The 22,686-nt window shown below is 41.5% G+C and overlaps 1 protein-coding gene across 14 annotated transcripts in view; it reads left to right on the forward strand.

Moving 5' to 3' along the window:
- Positions 1–22,686, forward strand: part of celf5a (cugbp, Elav-like family member 5a) — a 202,058-nt gene that overhangs the window by 157,945 nt on the left and 21,427 nt on the right. For 6 of the 14 annotated variants that reach the window (XM_039811678.1, XM_039811681.1, XM_039811679.1 and 3 more), the window contains exons 4-6: positions 4,916–5,044; positions 8,548–8,627; positions 16,643–16,807. In XM_039811678.1, coding sequence (XP_039667612.1) covers positions 4,916–5,044; positions 8,548–8,627; positions 16,643–16,807 — 374 coding nt within the window. The remainder of the gene's footprint in view (positions 1–4,915; positions 5,045–8,547; positions 8,628–16,642; positions 16,808–22,686) is intronic. The other 8 variants (XM_039811687.1, XM_039811689.1, XM_039811683.1 and 5 more) reach the window with 3 other exon arrangements.

The raw sequence follows: 22,686 nt of genomic DNA on the forward strand, positions 1-22,686 counted from the left end.
CTCAGTCTCCACCCAGCCTTCCCTTGCCTCATCCTCCCTACCCCTGACAATGATTTACCAACTCCAATGGTGCTCCTCTTTCATCCATCCTGGCTTATCAAGGACTGCAGGACTGTATGCACATCAATTTACAGTTCTCAGTCTCCTACACATTCACTCTCTTCCTCTCTCTCTCTCTCTCTCTCTCTCTCTCTTTCTCAACACTGCTTCCCCTAGTTCTCTCCTTTTCTTTCTTTTGTTGCTCCAAAAAACCCTACTTGGCCCCCACTGCTATTCAATGAGTCTCATTTCACTGTCAAAATCCTCAGTCTGCAGTCTAATCATGGAGCATATAGTAATAAGTCTACAGAATACTGGGCTGTGCTGCAGTAAGTATATACAGTATGCTGTGTGGACAGGAGATCCTTCAAACTTCCAGTGGAAATAAACATTATGTAACCAAAGAAGGTATTGTGCAGAGATTTGGAGCACATTTAAAGGAAAGACATTACAGTGGTATTGTTTGTCATGCACATGTACTGGTCAAACTAAAGCATGAAGAATTAAGATATGAAATAATATATAAGTGGCTCAAAGGCTTCACACAAGGCCAATGCGCTCATACTGAAAAGCTTATATTGATTAGAAAGAGTCCAAATGGAGCCAGTAATCTTCAGTATGTATAACCAGGCAGCACACTGCCATTTCATTATTCCGGAGTTTAATTTCCAAAGCATTTATTCTAAACAAGCATCTGTTTAATAGAGTAAATTAAACATGATTGGGGGGGGGGGGGTGAATTTCCGGTTGGCAGTGGTGTGTCACAATGAAGTTGCATACAGTACTCTGCCAGTGAGCTGTAAATGCATCTTAATGCCAGCATGCTGCACAGTTTTCACAGTTAAGTTGCTGGTGGTTATTAGACCCCCGAATTGTTTAGGTAACGACATTTCACTGTTAACACTAGCGCTTTAATTTAGGATGCTACTGTATTACTGCTCACTAGGCTCTGTTGTGATGTAAGCAAGAAATAACAAATTTCTTGTCTTATTTTGTATTCATCTATACAGTAGAAGGCATTTACCACAGGTGAGTAGCTGGAACAGAAAGATGACTCAGCTGTTTTGTACAATTGCAAAAGAGAAAAGAGCCTTCCAAAAGCTTTACAGAATGCTTTAGGGTTGCGTTTGACTGACAGGTCAATTCACTGAGCCAAAAACATGATTCAATAAGAAACATTCTTGTCATGACATCCTATTAATTGTGTAAAAGACAGTTGACTTTGGTTAAAGATCCAGTTCTCAATATCTTCTCTATCCAGTGAGTAAACCATCTTATATTACACAGTGAAAATTGAGCAGTTGGAAAGGCTTAAATGGAGTCAAGTTGTTTGATGTTCCCTGCATATAATGAAGGGTTATGTAGCTGTAGATCTCTGAGTGAGGAGTTCTCTTCACCCATCTTTTTTTTTTTTTTTTTTAAGATTATTTCTTTTGGCATTTTTAGGCCTTTATTGACAAGACAGCTGAAGAAATGAAAGGGGAGAGAGAGGGGGAATGACATGCAGCAAAGGGCCGCAGGTTGGAGTCTAACCCGGGCCCATTGCATCGAGGAGTAAACCTCTATATATGGGCGTCCGCTCTACCAAATGAGCTATCCGGCGCGCCCGCTGGATGATATACTGAGTGAACTGTACTGCATCGCTGAGGAATAGACATGAATGCATAGAGAAACTCTGATGTGAGATTGAATTGCATATCCAGGCTGAATGCTCTTGAGCTATTGTAAAGACTTGGAGAAGTCCAGAAAGTGAACTGCAGAACTTATCTGAGGTGGACACTCTTGGAACAAAGGAGCCAACACTCAACGTAAAGATAACGTCAGAACAAAGATCAGGATTTTAGAATCTGTTTAAACAGGCAGGCTGATGCCGGAACTACAATCAGAGACAACAAATGTTATTTTCGTTTCTTTAGTTCAGACGAATATCACATATACACAGCTTTGCATTTCAGTAGATTAACAAACAGATGAAGCAGGCTTGTAATGCAGCTGTGGCCACTAGGCCAGCGATAGCATTATTAACAGTAGCTACAGAACACCTCACTGTAGTTACGAGCGTAAAACTCGGAAGAAAAAAGTGTGTAGACAGCTGGATTGATTGAGCGTATCTGTTCCGTCAGATGCCTGCGGACAGACCACAGGAAACCAGCACAACGTAAATCAGATTAAATGGTGAGCTGAGATGGTTGTGTAGCCGATGGATGGAAGTTAGCAACAATAGCAGTTCATCAGCAATCGTACTGGTAAACGTGGTAGTGGTGATGCTGTTTTTTTGGGGTCTGTGAGACTTCACATGTTTATGTACCGAAAAACACGGATTAGACAGCAGTCTAAATAATAGGTGCCCTGAAGAAAAAGTCAATTTTTTGTTGTTACGTGATAGTTACATGTAACAGTGGACATGCAGCTTGTTATGTGTCTACTATGTGGTCATGGTGGGGCATCTCTCCCTCTTTTTCTCCTTTTTGTCCACCCCCTTTCAGATATATATATATATATATACATATATAAATGACTGTAGGTGTTTTGCACTCTCTGTGCATCTGTTTGCACACTGCCTGTGCTGCACTGTTGTAGATAAATGAGATAATGTTTCTATTGGCGATGAACACAACACCTGAATTCCCAAGGTAGCATTTTAGTTCAGAGCAGCCACGGCAGAATCCTAGATGGTGGAACAGATCTCCTAGATGATCTGTTTTCATGCATTGTTAGCTTGTTTTCAAAACACACTCACTTTGAAGAACATGCACTCCATCTCTTTCTCAGCCACAGATGATGAACTCCTGCTAAATTTTACTGTCGTAAATACAAAATGAATATAGAGTCACATCTTTCTTACATTGCTGACAACTCCTGCACATGTGTTCAGATTAGTATCTCCTTCAGGTGTAACACAAAAAGCCAGCAGACTGAACATGAATCCAATGTGTAAGGCTTTTGTGGAGCTCACTGTGAACCAATATTACACAGTAATGTGATATATAGCGGCCAATGATCCCCCTATACTTGGAGTCTTATAAATATTATTCCATTTAGCTGAAGGTGACGTTGCATGTCAGCAATCTTTCAGCTGAAGGATGGATTCGATGTCGTATTTTAAAACATGCCACATGTGAGCTGTTCGTAGTACGATCGTCAGAGTGCAGCTCATAGGAAATTGATAGGGTCATGCATTAATTCAAAACTTGTCAGATCCCCATCATTGAAGAAGGGCGTTACAGTCAAAGTAGCGCTAGCAAGGAATGCAAAGAGCCACCGCGGTTGCATGGGTGGTTCTGTCTGCTGTGTGTGGCTCTCTGGCTGTATACAAGTGTATATGAGATGTGGTCTGGCGGCATTCAGGGAATTGTGTGCAGTTCAGGCCCTCCCCCCCTTCCTCGACTCATCTCCCCACATCCAACCTTCAGAATTTATATTCTCCCTCCAGCAAAAGGAAGGACCATCTTGGCCTTTCATTTTCCAGTTCAGGGCTTCCCTTTTTTTTGCAGATAAATGCTCTCCAATCCGCCCTGACAGATGTCACATTGCATCACTTCCGTTTTGATACATAGCCTCTGATCCTGCCACTTGCAATAAGGAGCCAGCACGAGGGACGCCCCTTCCTAGACAACACTCTGACACGGGTGATTATTTTAAAGGTGCATCATTGGTGGTGCTCAGTGCTGAAACCCTAGCTGGGCACCGTGTGTGCATGCACTCGCTGCCGTGCCCGCTGCAGGAATGTGGGTATCGGCTTGTGTCTGGGTCACGAAACGAGAACAACACGACACACTCAGTAGTCGTCACAGGTCACCTCTGGCAGCGATTTATGCCGCTCTCAACCTCTTCATAGCAGCGGCCGCTAGTCCTGTCTCTCACTCAGTCTATCCACTGTGACTTCACAGGTCAGAGTTGGAGAAACAATCTGTATAAAGGGAAGGTTTTAGTGCCTCTGTTGCCAGCAGAGACTCACTGCACTGTAGCATTAATCATACAAGGCCAGAGTACATCAGTAAACACAGTGTGTCAGGTCGAGGGAAAAGATCAGATCCCACAGCATTTAACAGGACTCAATAGCATACAGGCTATCTATTGAAAAGTCAGCGTTATTCATGGCATGTCTCCCAGCCTTCGTTGCTCGTAGGAGAGACACGCCATTGTTCGCTGAAGAGCATACTGAAATATTTCTCTGGCTACACAAAAAACACTGGATCAGCAGCAATTAGTGGAGTAAGAGAGAGATAAAGAGAGGAAGGGAGGGAGGCAGTGGAAAAAAGAATGAAGCTGAAAAATGTAGAATCAGCGAGAGAAAAAGAAAGGCAGAGGGGAGAGAGAGATTAATAAAGAGGAAAGAGAGACAGAGACCCAGGGAGAGAGTGGTAAAAGCCAGTACAGTGTGCTGTGTAGGAGGTTAGAGCTGCCTGGAGCCCCTGGTTCTTTTAAAGGACCAAAGACTTGCTCATTGTCTTGTGTGTGTGTGTGTGTGTGTGTGTGTGTGTGTGTGTGTGTGTGTGTGTGTGTGTGTGTGTGTGTGTGAAACCTCTTCATTAGTCTTTCCATTGCTCTTCCCCCTCAGCCCCTGACCACTCACTTACCCCCAGCAGCTACAGTATATGTGGCCATATGGGACTAAATCCAGTTATACTAGAGAATAAAATGATCAGTCTTGGAAAAGAGATAATACAATGTGACTCGAGCCCAACCAGTGCTAAATAAACCAAGGCTTCGTGAACGTACTGTATATCTGTGTTTGCTTCCATGGAAAAAGAGACTTCATCTCAATGAAACCCCGTTCCACTAACAATGACGTTTTTCACGACTGTATGTTCTCAAATTTTAGTAATTGAGGTCAAAGTTATAATTTAACCTTTTGTCTCGTTGTTTGTTCCAGAAGACAGGAAGTTGTTTGTTGGGATGCTGAACAAACAACAGACTGAGGAGGATGTTTACCGCCTCTTCGAACCCTACGGAGTCATCGAGGAGTGCACGGTCCTAAGAGGTCCTGACGGAAACAGCAAAGGTAGGGGCAATGATACAGTTGTCAGTTTTATTTAGGTCACTGACAGAGAAGTGACAGTGTGTGTGAGCGTCTACGTCAACTGGGCAATGAAAAATATATGTGACATATGCATCAGATATAGGTCAAATAGCACATAATTACAAACATTTTTACGCCGCTACGTTTGATGTGCTAGTCTGCTGCAGGCAGTGACAAAAAAAAGTTTGATTGATGTCTGACTTTCATATTTAAGGAACTATAAGAGGAGTCGCAGGGCTATTAGTTGTTTAGACTTTAGCTTTCTGTTCTGTTGAAGCATTTCGAAATCTTGTCATATTTAAAAAGGGGATCATATTGTTATTTTCTTTGTTTGAAGACAGACAGGGTAGTTTTAAATGGACATATCTGTGATCAAATCCGAAGGCCAGATACAAAACCAAGACTATGCAGGGGGATGGGGTTAGTCACCAGAAAAACAAGAAACCCAATGTTATGAGTAGTTGTAAATCCCATCAAATGCAGCAATGATTAAAAAAATGCTAGTAATTTTAAACCGTTGACTTTGCCATCACAAACTTTCTCAGCATATGTCTCGTTTCTACGTTGCAAAGTGTTAATCTGAAGCATTTTGTCCTATGGATGTACTGCAGGCCCTTACTGTAACTCAGGTACCGTAGTGCTGTTGATATTCTGCATGTCTTTTTAAGACAGGCAAAAACCTTTGGAGATATCAATTCCCTCTGACATGCAGCAAAGAGCAAAGGGACCAGTGGTTTTTCATTCCCTAAAGCCTATTCCCGAGCCAGCGCTTACGGAAATTGTTGTGAAATTATATATAAAGGGGTTTGAAGCCAGAGCGTCCTGAGTGGTTTGGAGGAGAAGGGAAAGATGGATGTCAAAACAATTCAAGTGTCCCCGCTGTGAGGACGGTTGCAGCCAAGGGAAGTTGCCAGTGGTTGAAAGTAACTAAGTACTTTTACTTAAAGCTTTAGTGCGTAACTTTTTGATATTAATGAACGTCCGTTACATTCAAGCCATTGCCAAATGAATTGATACAAAGCTAATTAAGACTATCAGCTCCACACAACACTCTCTGTATTTCTCAGTATGGCTATGTTTTGAAAATGGTGTCATCTGGCAACTTATGTGCGCAGAAACTCGACCGAAGATAATATCCTTCATGTTTTTTTAATCCTCCGTGTCCTCCTTGGCTACTAGTAACAGCGTGGAGGAGGGGTGGGGGCGGTGCGCCATTAAGGAAGGCTTGTATCATGGATGCAACAACAGTGTTGTTGTCATTGCTTAGAATTCCTTAGTGCAGAATTATGTGCAACAAAATAATTTGATAACTTTGATAGCAGGATATTTTATCCTCCCTAGCTATTGAACAATTGCACAGTCTCAACACTCCTGTTTGGTTAATAAAAAAAAGAAAAAGAAAAACAGAGGGAGGGCATACTGCAGCTTGCAAAGTATGTTAAGAGTTAAATTCATAATTATATTGGCATATAGTTTGTACTACTGTAGCAAAGTCCTTGTACAGGTCATGCCGAGCTTTAGCTCTTTTCTATCCATATCTCAATAGGGGGCGGTGGTTTGACAGCTGAATGGGCATCTTGATTGGCTGGTGTCCACAGGGGTAAGCCCATTATGAGGGGAAGAATGGCAGGGCGGCTGGGTCAAGCAGTATAGATGATAAGAAGAATAAAGTATGAAAGATTAAATAAGAATAGAAAAGAAACTTAAAATGAAATGAAATTAGGTGAAATAGGGTATAATTATAAGAGGGGATGGTGGCTCAGTAGTTAGTACTGCTGCCTCACTGCAACAGACCCAGGTTCAGTCCTCACATACAGTACAGGCCAAAAGTTTGGACACACCTTCTCATTCAATGTGTTTCTTTATTTTCATGACTATTTACATTGTAGATTCTCACTGAAGGTATCAAAACTATGAATGAACACATATGAAATTATGTACTTAACAAAAAAGTGTGAAATAACTGAAAACATGTCTTATATTTTAGATTCTTCAAAGTAGCCACCCTTTGCTTTTTTTGATAACTCTGCAAACCCTTGGTGTTCTCTCAATGAGCTTCATGAGGTAGTCACCTGAAATGGTGTTCACTTCACAGGTGTGCTTTGTCAGGGTTAATTAGTGGAATTTTTTCCCTTATTAATAAAAAAGCAAAGGGTGGCTACTTTGAAGAATCTAAAATATAAGACATGTTTTCAGTTATTTCACACTTTTTTATTAAGTACATAATTCCATATGTGTTCATTCATAGTTTTGATGCCTTCAGTGAGAATCTACAATGTAAATAGTCATGAAAATAAAAAGGAAACGCATTGAGCAATTGATGAGAAGGTGTGTCCAAACTTTTGGCCTGTACTGTATTTCTGGGTGGAGAGTTTAGGTGTTTGGGTTTCTTCTGCCCTCTAAGTTACATAAACTCACTCCAGAGACATACAAGGGGCACTGTATAATCTGCACACACATGTATCATTGAGAGTGTGTGTGTATATGTTAGCTTTGTGATGAGCTGATCATGTACCAGTGGTCTCTGCCTTTCATCCAGTGCATCCAGAAAAACAACTGGATAAAGATGGTAAATGGATAAGGTTTCATTATTTTTTTAAACATAAACATCAATATTGTTATTATTGTTACCTTTATGTTATTGTTTATTAAGCATGGGTACACAGGGACACCGTACTAGTCTAGAAAACGGATATGTGAATGAATATGTTTATGAGTTTGTTTTAAGAAGCTGTAAGATTTGTTCAAGTCAAGCAGTTGGTGCCAGAGTACTGAGAGTTAGAGTTTTTCCAAAGGAGACAAAGTGAAGCTTTAAATCAAGTTTTCCAGTTGTAAAAGAGGGCCATACTTCAGTTGAATAATTGAATAATTAATGTGCAACAGCTCTCTTTGTGAATCCACAAAAGCTATCTTCAACTTGTTTTCACTGTATCTACTGCTCACAATATTCCTCAAGGACATTAGAGCTAAGAGTGTTGGTTGTGTGGTTCCTGGCCTTTGGACAGACATCGTCATATTCACGAATATTAATCAGAACATCCTCTACTAAGTTCTTAAATGGAGTGGTTTTCTATTTAAAAAAAAATTCAGTTGCAGCTAGTTTAGCTAGTATTTAATATGCACAGACAGGCATGTGGTGCTAAATAGCATGCTTTTCTGCTCCATCAGTGCAATCTTTAGCCTGCGGCTTCTGCCTGCTTGTCTGCCTGCCTAATGCCCGGAGTGGGGCAGCCTACTGTGCAATGAGAGCCTCTCGCTGCACAGTGATTTCTGTGGTGTCAAATACAATTCAAAATCCTTTATTAATATACTGTAGGCTTTTAAACCCACTCAATTGAATACATTTACTGTATATATATTGTGTGTGTGTGTGTGTGTGTGTGTGTGTGTGTGTGTGTGTGTGTGTGTGTGTGTGTGTGTGTGTGTGTGTGTGTGTGTGTGTGTGTGTGTACATGTGTGTGATGTGCATCTGTTCTCTCTTCCAGGTTGTGCCTTTGTCAAGTTCTCCACACATACAGAGGCTCAGTCTGCAATCAGTGCCCTCCACGGTAGCCAGACCATGCCAGTAAGTACAGCTCTCTCCCTCACAAATGTAAAAACAGAGAAACATACACACACCACGCAACATCCATCACATGCACACTATGTACCAATCACAATAGCTATGTGCAGTCTCCCTCTCTTGATTAATACCTTTAAACTCTTAGTTTTGAACTCACCTCCGACTTCAAAGTTTTAAATCAATTTATAGAAAGTGCAACCATCCTAATAAATATCCCAGCTTTAAAAACAGATACAGCCAGAAATAGCCTTATGTCTCTTTAATTAACATGGTACTTAAAAAAAAAATCCAAATCTAATTTCCAGATAAAACTGTTTAGAATGATAATTGAATTTTGGGTGAGTCATCAATCAGTAGTTCTGCTTGCATAATCAGTGACTATAACTCCAGTGTGAGATTACATTTGCTTGTTATGTAAGCACATCGTGTCCTCTGAATTCTCTCCGTATTGAATTGACTATAAGCGCTGTTAGAAATGTTATGCTTGCTATAGTTTTCATTTTAGTGTTAAACTATTTGCATAAGAAGCTGTGCATCCATTTCTGTTTCTCATGTGATAATCATGATTATCACTGACATCAAGCCTGACCAGAGATAAGAAAGTTTCTCTTTGTGTGATATTACTCCCTTTTCTCTATAAAAAGCTGCTGTTAAAGACTATCGACAGTCATTTTCTGTACTTATGCTGAAGTGCTGTAAACTGACTCTACTTGCTACAAGTAAACAAACTTTTAAGAGAACTCCAGTGATTTTCTTTTCCTCCATTCTTTGATAAATAATTATCCTAACAAGCGCAGAAGCTGTACTGCTCATTTGTATGAGTCTCATGTTTACGCATGGTCTCTGTATACCTGATGGTGTCAAAATAAAAGCTACTTACTCTGCACTCCAAACCTGAATAGAGTTATTGTCCGTGACATCCGTCAAGCGGACAGAGAGTCACGTCCCATATTATATAGTCCCTTGAAGTATACTCCGCTTTTATACTTAATTTTGTTTCGGAACTCTCACCTCAGAGAAGCAGGGAACCTGAACTCTCTCACACCCTATCTCCCAGATGTTGTATTTCATTATATGATTTTATTATGAATGGTTGCCAATGTGTGGCAGAGAGGAGAGAGAAGGACTAGAAGCCAGCTGTGCCATTTTGGCGCAACCTCCAAGTCAATCTAAGTGCAAATGACTGCAGGTCATGAGGAAAGACTCTAGATGTCCATTCTCCATAGATACCCTCCTTCTCTGTTGCTCCATCCCCCTATCTCTGCTAGCTCTCTGCCCTCACTCACTCGTCTCTCTTTGGCAGCCTCTCGGGATATTAGGCAATAGACTTGTTTACTCCACCTTTCACTACATTGGCTGCTGAATTATTCATCTAACTATAAGCAGGGGGCAGAAGAGAGGGGAGGAAGAGTTGGGGAGCGAGGGGGGGTGTGTGCAGAGGGAGAATGAGTGAATGGACAGGATTTATACCTCCTGCTCTGGTAAATTGATTATAGAAATCTGATCAGCATCTCATATCCTGTGGCTGCTGGAGGAGAGGGCACAGTGTGCCTGCCTTGCTGAGATTAGCGGACCACCGGTGGACCATTACGCCTCGGTAGGACGGTGCTATTCAGAGCAAAGTGTCCATCAATGTGGCGAAGGATCTGGAAAAACCTTGGACCAATTATCTATACCAATTTGAGTCCTTATTGATTGCAGTTGAGTTACAGCTGCAAAAAGAAGTCACGTGAAAGTACATTGATGGAATGAATAAATAAATAATCTTACCTTAACACTTTTGGATGCATTAAATAAATGTGAATAAAGAAGTGAAACAAAAGAAAACGGACTATCGACAGCTACAATACAGGATACTGAACTTATGAAGGGCATCCTTTGCCTTGCAACCGTTCTAAGCAAACATCTCATTCCTACTTCTCTAGGGCTAAAATAAATGATTAATTCTTCTAATGAACTAAGACAAACTGTGTGTGTGTGTGTGTGTGTGTGTGTGTGTGTGTGTGTGTGTGTGTGTGTGTGTGTGTGTGTGTGTGTGTGCGCGCCCACACACGCATGTTTACTTTACTGCCACACCAAGGCCGTGACTGTTGACCATGAACAAAGCCCAGCCAATAGCATTGCTAGCTGAGGTGTTGAAGTGCACTGAATATTAACACTGTGACTAACTACAGCAGTTTGATAGATCTACTGCCAATCCCCCAAAGCATGAGCACTGGCTTCTTAGAGTTTATGAGTGTGCACACACACGCACACATGAATGCATGTGTGTGCATACATAAACATGTACAAACAGAAGCACTTTGTGGCTAGCACATTTGCATGAGCACACACACACACACACACACACACACACACACACACACACACACACACATACATACTCTTTCTATATTGAGCCTCTCACTGTTACTGTCACGTGCTCGTACAGTCACAGGCTAGGGTCAAAGGCTCCCTGACTGATCTTATTTTCCAGCTCGGAGGACTTGAGCTGAATACATTTATGTTATTCATGTAGAGTAGGAGTGGGCACTTTGTATGTATTGTATGTGTGAGTCAGGAAGGAAGGAAAGAGAAAGTCCACATGTGTGCATGTATGTGGAGAGTATGTATGTATGTGTGCATGCAAAAATACGCTTACATACATGTGTGGGAAATATATACTTCCGTGTCCTCATCCAAATGAAAAATGAAACTCTGACATAATGTCACTTTATGAAGGGTGATAGCAAGAAATTGTAGGTGTATGAATTATAGGAGTGCATCGGCAGGTCACATATAAGACCTTGGCTGTATCTCCATCACACCCTAACCTGCCTCCCATACACACCACCACCATCCCTCAGCAGCCTCGTTCAGCTTTCACACACCCACACACCCACACACACACACACACACACACACACACACACACTGCCACTGTTCAGATATGAGTGGCTCAATTAAACATTTAAACGATAGAGCTGTAAAACAAATTGCCGGGATTCAGCAGGGCCGTGTAGGAAGTAAGTCCCGGGACATAAATACACCGAGACGAGGGGGGGGTAGGGGCGGTTGCGGGTCAGGTCCGTAGAGCCGTGCAGTATTTTTCACTCCATATCTGAGTCAGCTCAGCCTGGGTTTAAGGCTGTTTCAGCTGACACAGGGACTGACACAGAAACACTAGAGCAAGATGATCCAAATATAAGAGCAGAACAAATAAAAGCAAATGAGAGCAGGATGATTGAGAGTGAAGAGAAGAGCAAAGAGGGTTAAAAAAAAGCATTCATATGTGATCTTTTCCATTACTTCAAAAAGAGACACATCACACATCATGTGAATGTACAGATCAATATGTCACTGCCTTAAATAATGATAAAATAAAAAGGTGGAAGGCAAAAAAGCAGCATATATATATACTACATATGCTGGTTCAGGTCAGAAAACAGTAATGATCTCATTGTGTATTCAATGAGATGCAGAGTTTTAATGTCAGTTTTTCACAATGATGATAGATTTTTGTTCTGCTAGTCATTTAACAACGTTCTGCCTTTATACTTTAAGTTATTGTTTATTGTTTAAGATCTGTCATCTCCCCCACAAGTATTTCTACCTAGGCAATTTACTTTCTAATAACCTAATAGATTAGTCATCCATTATTTGACTGTGCACGCTCACAGAGGATGTGTATTTATGATTCCATGGGTGGTAATGCCTTAAGTGTACAATGAACATGAAATAGTATTATGCAAAGGACATAAATTATAAGCTATATACTGTAACACCAAACTGTATAGGCAGCTTCAATTTAGCACTCAGTGGGGTCAAAATAGATAACTCATAATTGTCAAATTCGGAATGTGACAGAGGGAATTTGTTATGTGAAACCCATCATAGCATCAAAACAAAACAGCCTGGTCCAATGCATTTTTTATATTAAGTCGTAACTGCTTGAATATAAAATAGTTTTTTTTCTATGGTACTGTAAGTAATGTGGATGGAATATGGTGCCATATGTTGTGAAGAAACAGGCAGCTTTAGTAGCAATACATTCTGATTAAAGGAGGCAGTTTTTATTTTGCAGGCGGGGATGAAAAAGTGTCCGTTGTAAGGATGTTAAAATCATCTTTATCAGAAAGAATGGATGTATTTCTTAATTTGGGTTTTTATGCTTGCACTTGGAACGAACTGAATCATATTTTGACTAACTCGTGCAGCCACACCATTAAGGCCTTCAGCATGTGACACTTGAAACCAATACAGCTATATATACAGGACACAGGATCAGTCTTCTTTCTAGATTTACCCTGCACTAATGCGAGCTGCCATATGTTAAAAGTTAAAGAAGTATGGGATGTATAGCTGGGTGTGCATCTTAGACAGACATCAAGCCTCCTTGGCAATGAGAAGGAACTGTAAAGAGACAGACTTTCTTTTTGGTTCTGGATCTCAGTAGTGCCTTTTTTATCCTCCCTGTTTAACTCCCCTTCCTTCAGTGGCTCTCTAGGCAGCTGGGAGCCGCCTGGCAGGGGGATTGTGCTCACACTTGGCAGCTTAAAAATTTAATGAGACTTTTACTTCACACTTCATCCTGCTCTCTTTATAGCAATGGAGATTCTACTCACTGATAGCCTGACAGGTCTAACTGGGGAAACCTGGGATATAAACAAATGTGGCATTGGATGCTTAGCCGATAAGCCATATGATTCAGGTGTCCTAAGGAGAAGCAGTGGGAGGGCAAAGTCAGTGTATAGACCTCCTTCAAAAAAGCTTTGCAGAGAGTGGGACATACATGCAAGGATATGAAAGAGAATGGCACAAGGCTCTTATACAACAAGACATTTCAATTCACAATAAACCATGTTTCTATCATTCAAGCAGGCACACTCCAGTCGAATTCTTGTTAGAAAAGAGGTTGACTTCAGTGTTCCAACTTACCGTATTCGTCCGAATATAATACAGGTTTTTATTCCTAGAAAAAAGTCTGAAAAGTGGGGTCGTCTTATAATCGGGGTCTAGACTTTCAGCTGTTCAAGTTGCAGAACGTACGGGACGTCACTGTTTCAACAGCCAATAGAGAAGTCAGCTATTATCTATAGAAATAAAATGATCCATAATCCTTTTTTTTTTTTATGTTACAAACAGCTGGTCGAAAAAGCTGAGTTTATGACGGAGCCTCAACGAGCGGCCGAAAGCACGGTAACGTTATATGGTGGAGAGAGATAGAGACTGACTGAAGAGAGAGAGAGAGAGAGAAAGCCCAGCGGCGTTAGAACAAAGCCGTGACTCAGAGAAATAAAACGTGTTTTCGCCGATTCATCACTAGAAGTGTAACTGTAGCAAGCATCTCGATCACTATCACTAACGTTATCCACATTCATACATAGACGAAACAAATGATATATCCAGCTACAAAAAGCCTGGAAGTCGGAAGTAGAACGGAAGTACAACGAGGCATTGTCATGGAGATGTTACACCGTCTAAAAATGCAATCACCCAGAGAACATCTTACCGTGGTCCTCAAAGCCTAACCTCTTAATACATCCATGCTCAAAGCGGCTGCTTCCAAGAGATTGACAGGAGAGTGTGTGATTACGTGTCAGAAAAATGTAATGATGGGAAGCCCATTACCAGAGCAGTCATTCAGCTGAAGGCCTTGGAAATATTTACCATTAATTTAAATGTGACACTTTTATCTAAAAAGATATTGAAAATATTATTGTATTTAAAAGATGTTAAAAACAACAGCCTACCTTGTTTTATTCAATGTGTTTTTATTAGAATAATTTTCAAATAAAATAGTTTTCTTTATGAAAACAATATTTGGCTTTTTAATGTATTTTTCCAAAAATGAGTTTTGAAAAAGGGAGGGTCGTCTTATATTCGGACCAATGCGGTAATACCCTCAGATTATAAAACTCAGCCTTTCCCAAAAATTTGAGAAGCAGAGCAGGAACACGCAGCTCTCATTACCAAAGAAGCTAGGACTTTAATAGCTTTTTTTTTTTTAACTGTGGGAAGGAGGTTAAAATATTCAATATATACTAGCATGTCTCTTCAGTATTCTGGTCCTGCACTGCCCTGTCCTGGACTCTCCCAAAGTTAAACCTCATAATAAAGTTAATGATGCAGATAGTAAAAAGATGGACGGACACAACAGACGAACCCTAAACCTGTAACTGTGCCAAAGTTAACCTTGAAGTGACTGAGCGTAGTCTTAATATATGAAATGTTGAAGTATGTCTCTTCTAGATTATGCTGTTCTGTCTCATTTGTCTATTCTGTTTATTGTAGAATTGTACACAGCTCTTAATAAGCAGGAAAAATTGTTGTTCCAGTCTGACAGGATGGCACTCACATCAAGAATCAAAAACAATTAGTCACTCAGCTGGCCGAACTAAAGATGTCAGCCTGCTTGACAGTCTGACAATTAGTCTGTCAGCCAGTTAGCCAACCATCTAGCCAACTATCACTCAAGTAACTAGACAATCAGCCATTTACTCAGGCAGCCAACTAACCAACTGGTCTCTCAACCTACAATCCTTCAAACCTGTGATTCAACCAGCGAGCAAGCCAGGAGGAGAGGGCTAGGGGGAATATTGAGAAAAGTGGGGAAAAAGAGAAAGGGAGAGGATAAAATCTATATGCTACAGTCGGAGGGTCTAGTGCTTGTCTTTGAACTTCTGTGTAGATGTCTTTATTAGCAGAACTCCTGAGACCTCAGTAAGGGGAAGATGCAAACAAAGGAAAATGAAAACAGAAAAGTGAATTATGCAATAGTAATATAGTTAGAATTACAGCTGCCATTTATAATACAGTCCAACACAACTCCTGACAGGTTTCACCCAGATCCAACCAAACTGAGAAAATACCCTATTTAGCCCCTTTAAAATCCCCAACCCCCAACCTTCAATCCAGGCACTTCCCCAGTCACCCCTGTTATTGACAATCTTGCATCAATTTCAGGGGGCCTCTTATCGTGACTGACACACAACCTTTTCTACACTGTCAGATCAGAGTAATATTTCGGCCTTTTATGTGGATCGATGGCCAGTTTGGGGGCGCAGAGGGGAGGAGAGGCGGAGCACACAAAAGGTCAACTGTAGAGCTAAATCATTTGAAGATTCTTAATGAAGGGTGTGTGCCAGACACACCTGCTGTTTCATTATTGTGCTCCAGAAAGAGGTAATAGTGTTGGTAAGCGGATGGATAGGCAGAGCCAATGAAAGGAGGAGGGAGGCTAAACGGAGGGCAGAATGAGAGAAATTTGCCCTAAAATGCAACATTTTCTTTAAAGAACACATTCACCAAGGGCAATAGGAACCACTGCCAATTGTAGCTCTTGTTTCAAATCATTGTACATTGCAAATCTTTTAACCTCATCTCTGAGGAGGAGCACCAAGGTTACATATATGTACTGTACTGGAGGGGGAAAGCTGGGAGAAAATATAAAGTATGTCATGCACAGCGCGGATGCTCTGCCCCAAGTGACTTTGTACATGTTAAACACTGATTGTAAGAACGGAAGGTTTCTGTCTGCACATCTGCCTACACATCTGCCTACAGAGATGTTCACTCAATAAGCAGAACATTTTTATTCTTCACATATCTCTGTTGGGTTCATGTTTATGTATGCCAGCCACAAAATAAGGAGGCACGATTCTCTGCAATAATACAAATGTGCAATCATGTTGTATCTAGAATGGCAAAAAAAAACTCTGACATGCAATTACAGGAGCTCGCTACATAATAATGTTAACACTGGTTAATGTTGCTAATGAACACGGCATACCAAGAAATCAGAAATAATAACCAATAGCATTCTTTATGCTCTTGTATTGGATTTTTTAAGCCTTTTACGTGGCAAATCCTAACAGTCACATATGCAAATGATTCCTGAAGTGGCTCAAAGCCTTTTGGGGATAGATGATGCTGTTAGACTGTGATCCTACTGTTGATTGACTGACTGAGTGTTGGCATTGAAGGTGCTTGCAGTAAATCAGGGTTAAGTGTCTGTGCTGTTTTTCTCTGATTTTCAGTTCTCTCTACCCCCTCAGGGTGCTTCCTCCAGCTTGGTGGTCAAGTTTGCCGACACAGACAAGGAGCGCACCATCAGACGTATGCAGCAGATGGTTGGGCAGTTTGGCATCTTCAACCCAGCCATCGCCCTTCCCTTCAGCACCTACAGCTCTTACGCACATGCGGTGAGTTTGAAAAGACACATGTACTGTAGCATACACAGAACACATAAAATGGAAACACATTAAATTATAACATATACGTACACAGTGGCTGATTACATACACTTAAGGAATAGCTCACAACAGGCCGTGGTATGTTGTGATTATATCACAGCTAAGGGGCATTTTTCGGCCCGACGCAAAGCAAAGTGAGGACAACTGCCTTAGCGGTCATCAAGTATGGCAATATGAAAGCTATAGACACATTACAATTTAAATTGATTTTTATTAATAAATAATAAAGTTCACAATAAAATAGGCCCTCCTGGGCTGGCTGCCTGTACATACCGAGGCGGTTGCTATGGCACGCAGGTAACACTCTAGCAGCTAGCAGAGGCTATTTCATATGCCTAACGCTAAGGGGTTGTTTCAGATTCACCAAAGTCACACAAACTAACCGATCGAGGCAGCGGTAGACCAGCAACTCCTGTGTTCTGCAAGGAAAAATTACTGTTTTTGTTAAAGGAGGCTTAAAAGAGAGCATAGATTACGGCTTTAGTTCCCTGTCAGAAAGACGGTCTGACAACAAGGTAAAGCTGTGAAAATATTGTAAATACAGTGTACTCTTAAAGGGACACTTTGCCGATTTTAAACCAGCTCTGTGTGGGAATTCAACTCACCAGTCTCCTGGTGACTCTGCTAGCCTGGCTGGTCGAGGTCTTTCAAATGTAAACATCAGAGTGAACACAGAGAACAAGTTAACGATGGCTATCAGCTATGATATGGCTATGATCCCGACTACGTGGACAAGCAAGACCATCTCTGCGTCTATCTCCATCTGTACATCAGAGGGGGCACCGAGGCAAGCATGGAGGAATTAAACACCGATTGAGACTTCTCTGATCCTGCTAACCAGTGTGCAGGCATCGGACGTTAAGCTGGGTGGCCTCCGTGCCTGCGTCAGTTTCCAGCAAGATGTCGGGAGCTGTGGTGTCCTTTCGCCGAGACTTGGCTGGATCCTGGAGTGTCTGTGCCATTCAACCAAGTGACTCTTTTTCTGTGTGTAAATCCGACGGCCACATTCTGCTTTTCCTATTCCTATGATCAATCATGCACAGGTTGAAGGAGCTGATTATACTGGAATTGTACATCATACAATTTCACATGACGAATAAAATTAATGTGTTGGTTAGTTGATTGAAAATGTATTTGGCAAGAGAACGGGTCAGCTCAGCAATATGAGCACTAGTCATATAGAAGATAAAATGAGAAACACTAAGATGTAAGATAAGATGGGATGACATACATAAAATATAGCACTATATACATATATCAAAACAAGGATTGTGTGAAAAAGTGACAAGTTTATCCAACAGTATTGCACAAATGTAATGAAAAAAAAGAAGTGAGACATGGGATATGAGCGAATGGAGCGAAATAAATAGACAAATAAAAATAAATCACGATGTACATATATGAAAAAAAGGATTGTGTGTGGCTCAATAAGTCCCAAGTGATGCTGTCTCTATGTTTGCTGATTAATACCATACACATCCTTTTTATTTGACCTGTAATTCCCATTTGGCTAGTTCAATGTATTGCTGAGGTGGAACCACAGACGTGTTAGAACTCATGACACATGGGATACACAATGTAACTCCTACATTTGACCTTTAGCTTGGTTGTTATTGGGTCTAACAAAACATCAGGCGTTTTAACACAGGATATCTGCCACTGAAATCTGTAGTTTTTTAACTTTTCTAGTAATTTCAGTACATCAAGACTTTGTATTTGCACATTTTGATCCCTATCTGGTAGACATTGTCATAAGTGAGTTAGCTTTCCAAACTATCGTCACTTCCCATCAGCACCCCTTCTCCGACCTCTGCTCCTCTTAAGCAGTGCTGCTATGCCATTACATTCAGACTTTCACTACCCACAGCACGTAGGTGCACACACATTTAGTTAGCTTGTAGCCTCCAACCCCTTCATCAGCTTCCCTCTGTCCTCCTACCCCCCCTCAGGGCATGGCACCATACACATACAGCAGACCCCCGGCTCTTTGATGAGTTCAGACAGCCCTATGCAGCCCCTCTCACCATGCGCCTGCTCTACCTTCTATCACACTGCTTCTCTACCCTTCCCTTCTCCCTCCCCCGTCCCTCCCTCTGGGCCCATGAGATGCTCCAGGAGCCACAGTTGACTCAGAATATTCCATGGGCAACTTATCTGCACACAAACTTTCTTCTTCCCTGCTGAGGCAGAGCACACACACATAAGCCCTGACGTGTACGTGCATGCACACACGCACCGCCTACTTGAAGAAGGCTAAAATGAATTTGAGAAAAGCTTTTCAACCAGTCCTGAAATAAAAACCTGGGCCTCTGTCACAACACACTGCATAAATGCACATAAACATCAGCAGAGTATTTATTTACAGAGAAGGAGGAACACAAATTCATTTTTTCTTGTACTTATTTGGGTGTTAAAGTTAAATATATATTTTTTGCTGTCTCTAAACGCCAGGATTAATGGTTGACGTTAGCCAGTTCTTGGAGGCTTATCCATTCCCCTCATTTTCACATCACAGCCATGGGACCCAGTGTGAAATGTGCAAATTGACCATCCCAGAGTAATTGCGAGGCCATCTCTTGTGCTCTCCCCAGTAAAACTCCCACCTTCATTACCATTCATGAAATGCAGCCCTTTCCCAGGAAATGTGGAGAAATGCAAATGTTTAAAGGGTGGTGGAGGCAGTGGCGGTCTGCAGGGAGACCATTGTGCCCCGCTCAGGTTGGCCATGACTCTTATTTACTGTGGCAGAGACCCGTGTCGACTCATACAGACACACACAAGGGTGTACACACTCACACGCACAGTGCAGCGAATGTTCTTTCTTTTGCTCTCTCCTCTCTCTGTGTCTCTCTCTCTCTCTGTGTGTATGTGTGTGTGTGTGTGTGTGTGTGTGTGTGTGTGTGTGTGTGTCTCTCTCTCTCTCTCTCTCTCTTATACACATGTATAATATGACAAAGAGCAGGATGATGCTAGGAAATTGAGTTGCGAGTGAAAGTAACAAGGGCACGGGGGATACTTCAGCATTAGAGAGAATCAATTACCATTAAATCTAAAGGAAGAATTGCACGTATGTGGTTTCTCGACACAAAGATTATACAGCATGAATGATGTTAGTGAAGGTGAGATTCTCCTTGTATTAGTATTATGAATCACAGAGACTGTGGGTGCCATGTACCTGCATATAATGAATTTAGCAAAATAAAGCGAGTCGGTGGAGGAACTCCGAGGCAAGGCAACCTTGGATATGAAATCAACCCAACTTTTGATAAAGTAATGGGTGCACAAGAGGCAGTAATGGATTATCAGCGAGGCTCTTGTTTTCATATCTCGCTAAAGACTTATTTAATGGGTCCAAATACCGGTTCGGACTGCTAGTTTCGCAATAATGTGGAATAAAGGGAAATATTAGTTATCTTTAGTGTGGGTGTCCTGCTTGTTCAGCGGTAATGATTACATTACAGTCATTGGTGCTGGCTGCATGTACAGTATATGGTGTGCAGCCTCGATACCACTGTAGCCAACGGGAATGTGCTGAAATGATACGACAAATGTTTCTTCACTGCAAGATAAACTACACATATTCCCCCAAGACGAAAAACCTGCAGTGACACAAAAAGGACTTTATCTCCAAAGACACATTACATGTTCGCCTACTCTCCATATACACTGGCCAAGAGAAGAGGAGCTGGCACAGTATAGAATACAGACGTGGGGAGAGATGGTGTATATATAGCTATAACCAGGAAGTACAGTAAATGGTAAATTCAAAGAGCTACCTCGCCACTACAGCAGTGGATAGGATTATAGAGTTGAGCTGACAGCCAGTAAATTGGATTTTAGTCAAACCAGGGGAAGGAGGGGGCTCTGAACACAAATTGGAGGGGTACAACACTGACAACATATGCCAAATATGAGAAATGTGCCATTTTCACGATAGACACAGACACTGGTGTGCTCTGACAGGAGACATCCTATTTGCAAAAAGGTGATTTCATAAAACACAAGCAGAAGGAGAGCGAGAGAGTGAGATTCCTTGTTTTATTCCGGTGTTAGTAGTGAGTGATAATAGTTCTCCCATGAATCGCTGAATGCAAGTAATAAAACCAGCGTTTATTACCTTTTGTATTTCCCCTTCAAGACACAAACATGATATTTGTACAAGATTAGATTTGATTCAAGTCACTTTTCTTCCTTTGTCTCCTAAAGCCGTGTCTCTCTGCGACGACAGCCATTTTAGCTTCCCTTGGTCCCTTCAGGTAGAGAACTACAGTACATGCTGTGTCGGGGTACAAGAGAGAAGTTTTAGATTTAAAGGGACCTCCAGCACTGTGCCCCTCTTGTCTCCCTAAAAGATGCATTGCACTGAGTGTGAGTAAATGAAATGAGAGAAAATGGTTTAACTTGGCGCTAATAGTGACAATGTGTGGGTGGATGAGAGGGAGGATGATGACTGTAAACTCGCATTAGGAAACATCTCCCCCTGTTGGAGGGACTCACATTCAAACAGCATGCATGAGAAACGATGGTAACAGATTACTGCATCATTTAGCTGTGCTATAAACTGCCTGCACACACACACACACACACACACACACACACACACACACACACACACACACACACATGTGTGTGACCTGGTTTAGCTGTATTATACTTGTGAGGACTAGCTCTACACACACACAACAAAGTGCACCAGATGAAAAAAAAAACTATTCAAATCTCTCTGTGGAAATAGAGCCTGCCTGCATGGAGGTAACAAATGAGGCCCTTGAGCTTCATTCTTCTGTCTTCAGTCTTTTAGTTCACCTTATTGAACTACTGTCTCCCTCTTTCTCTCTTTTGTTTTTTTTTCTCCCTTTTTCACGTACAGTATCTCTCTTTCTCTCCTTCTCTCTCTCTTTCTCTCTTTCTCTCTTTCTCTCCGTCCCAGGCTGGTTGGGCTATAAGGGGTCACATGTGACAGAGCTGAGAGTCAGCGAGTCACAGAGCAGCGCTACAGAGATAATTGCCATGTGATAAAGAGGTGATTGCCTGCTGGCACCAGGGGAGAGTAATGCCATCAGGTTGCAATAAAAAAGCAGATGTCTGACACTAAATGAATGCTGCTGGAGCCCTGGCAACTTTCTTTGCTCCCTTTCATCTCACACACTTCTCTTTTGTCCCCCTTGTTTCTGTCTGCCCTTTCTTCCCTTTTCTTTTCAAAAGAAAGCAGAAAAGGTTGTGTCTCTGTGATGATGAAGACTCAGTTCTGCTTATTCTTTACCAGAGACATTTGCTATCTGCTGGGTCGTGCATAAATAAAGAAAACGGGAATGGGTTTTGAATATAATGCCTTTGAAATTTTGAAAAAAAATTGCTTTTGCATGTACATATAAAAAGTAAAATGAAACGACTTTGAAAATCTCTGTCAACATAACCACTCTGCTTTCTGCTCTTCATTTTTTTCTTTATCAGAGCCAGTTTGTATTAACCACTGCATTCCAACGTAATTATATGCTTGGGTTTCCAATTTACTGCATTTGAATTTGAAACGAAGCGTCAATGAATGCCAGAGTTGTTATCCATGACAATCTGACAGATGGCATTAAGTGTTGCATTATCTAAAACATGCATTGGGAGAGAGGCTGGTATTCTGGAGACGCTAGTATTCACTCCTACTCCATTATTACCCCATCCATGCTTGCAGCTAGGCCACAAGGCCCACAACGAATAGGCTGCAAGCTTATTAGAATCAGTCCTCAGTCCTCGCTGATAGCTGCGAGCAGAGCCAGAGAAAAGACAAAAACAACAGTGAGTGGAGTGGCAGTGTATTTATTCTGTAATACCAG

This window comes from Perca fluviatilis, chromosome 9, assembly GCF_010015445.1.
Source record: "Perca fluviatilis chromosome 9, GENO_Pfluv_1.0, whole genome shotgun sequence".
In the NCBI taxonomy this organism is placed as follows: domain Eukaryota; kingdom Metazoa; phylum Chordata; class Actinopteri; order Perciformes; family Percidae; genus Perca; species Perca fluviatilis.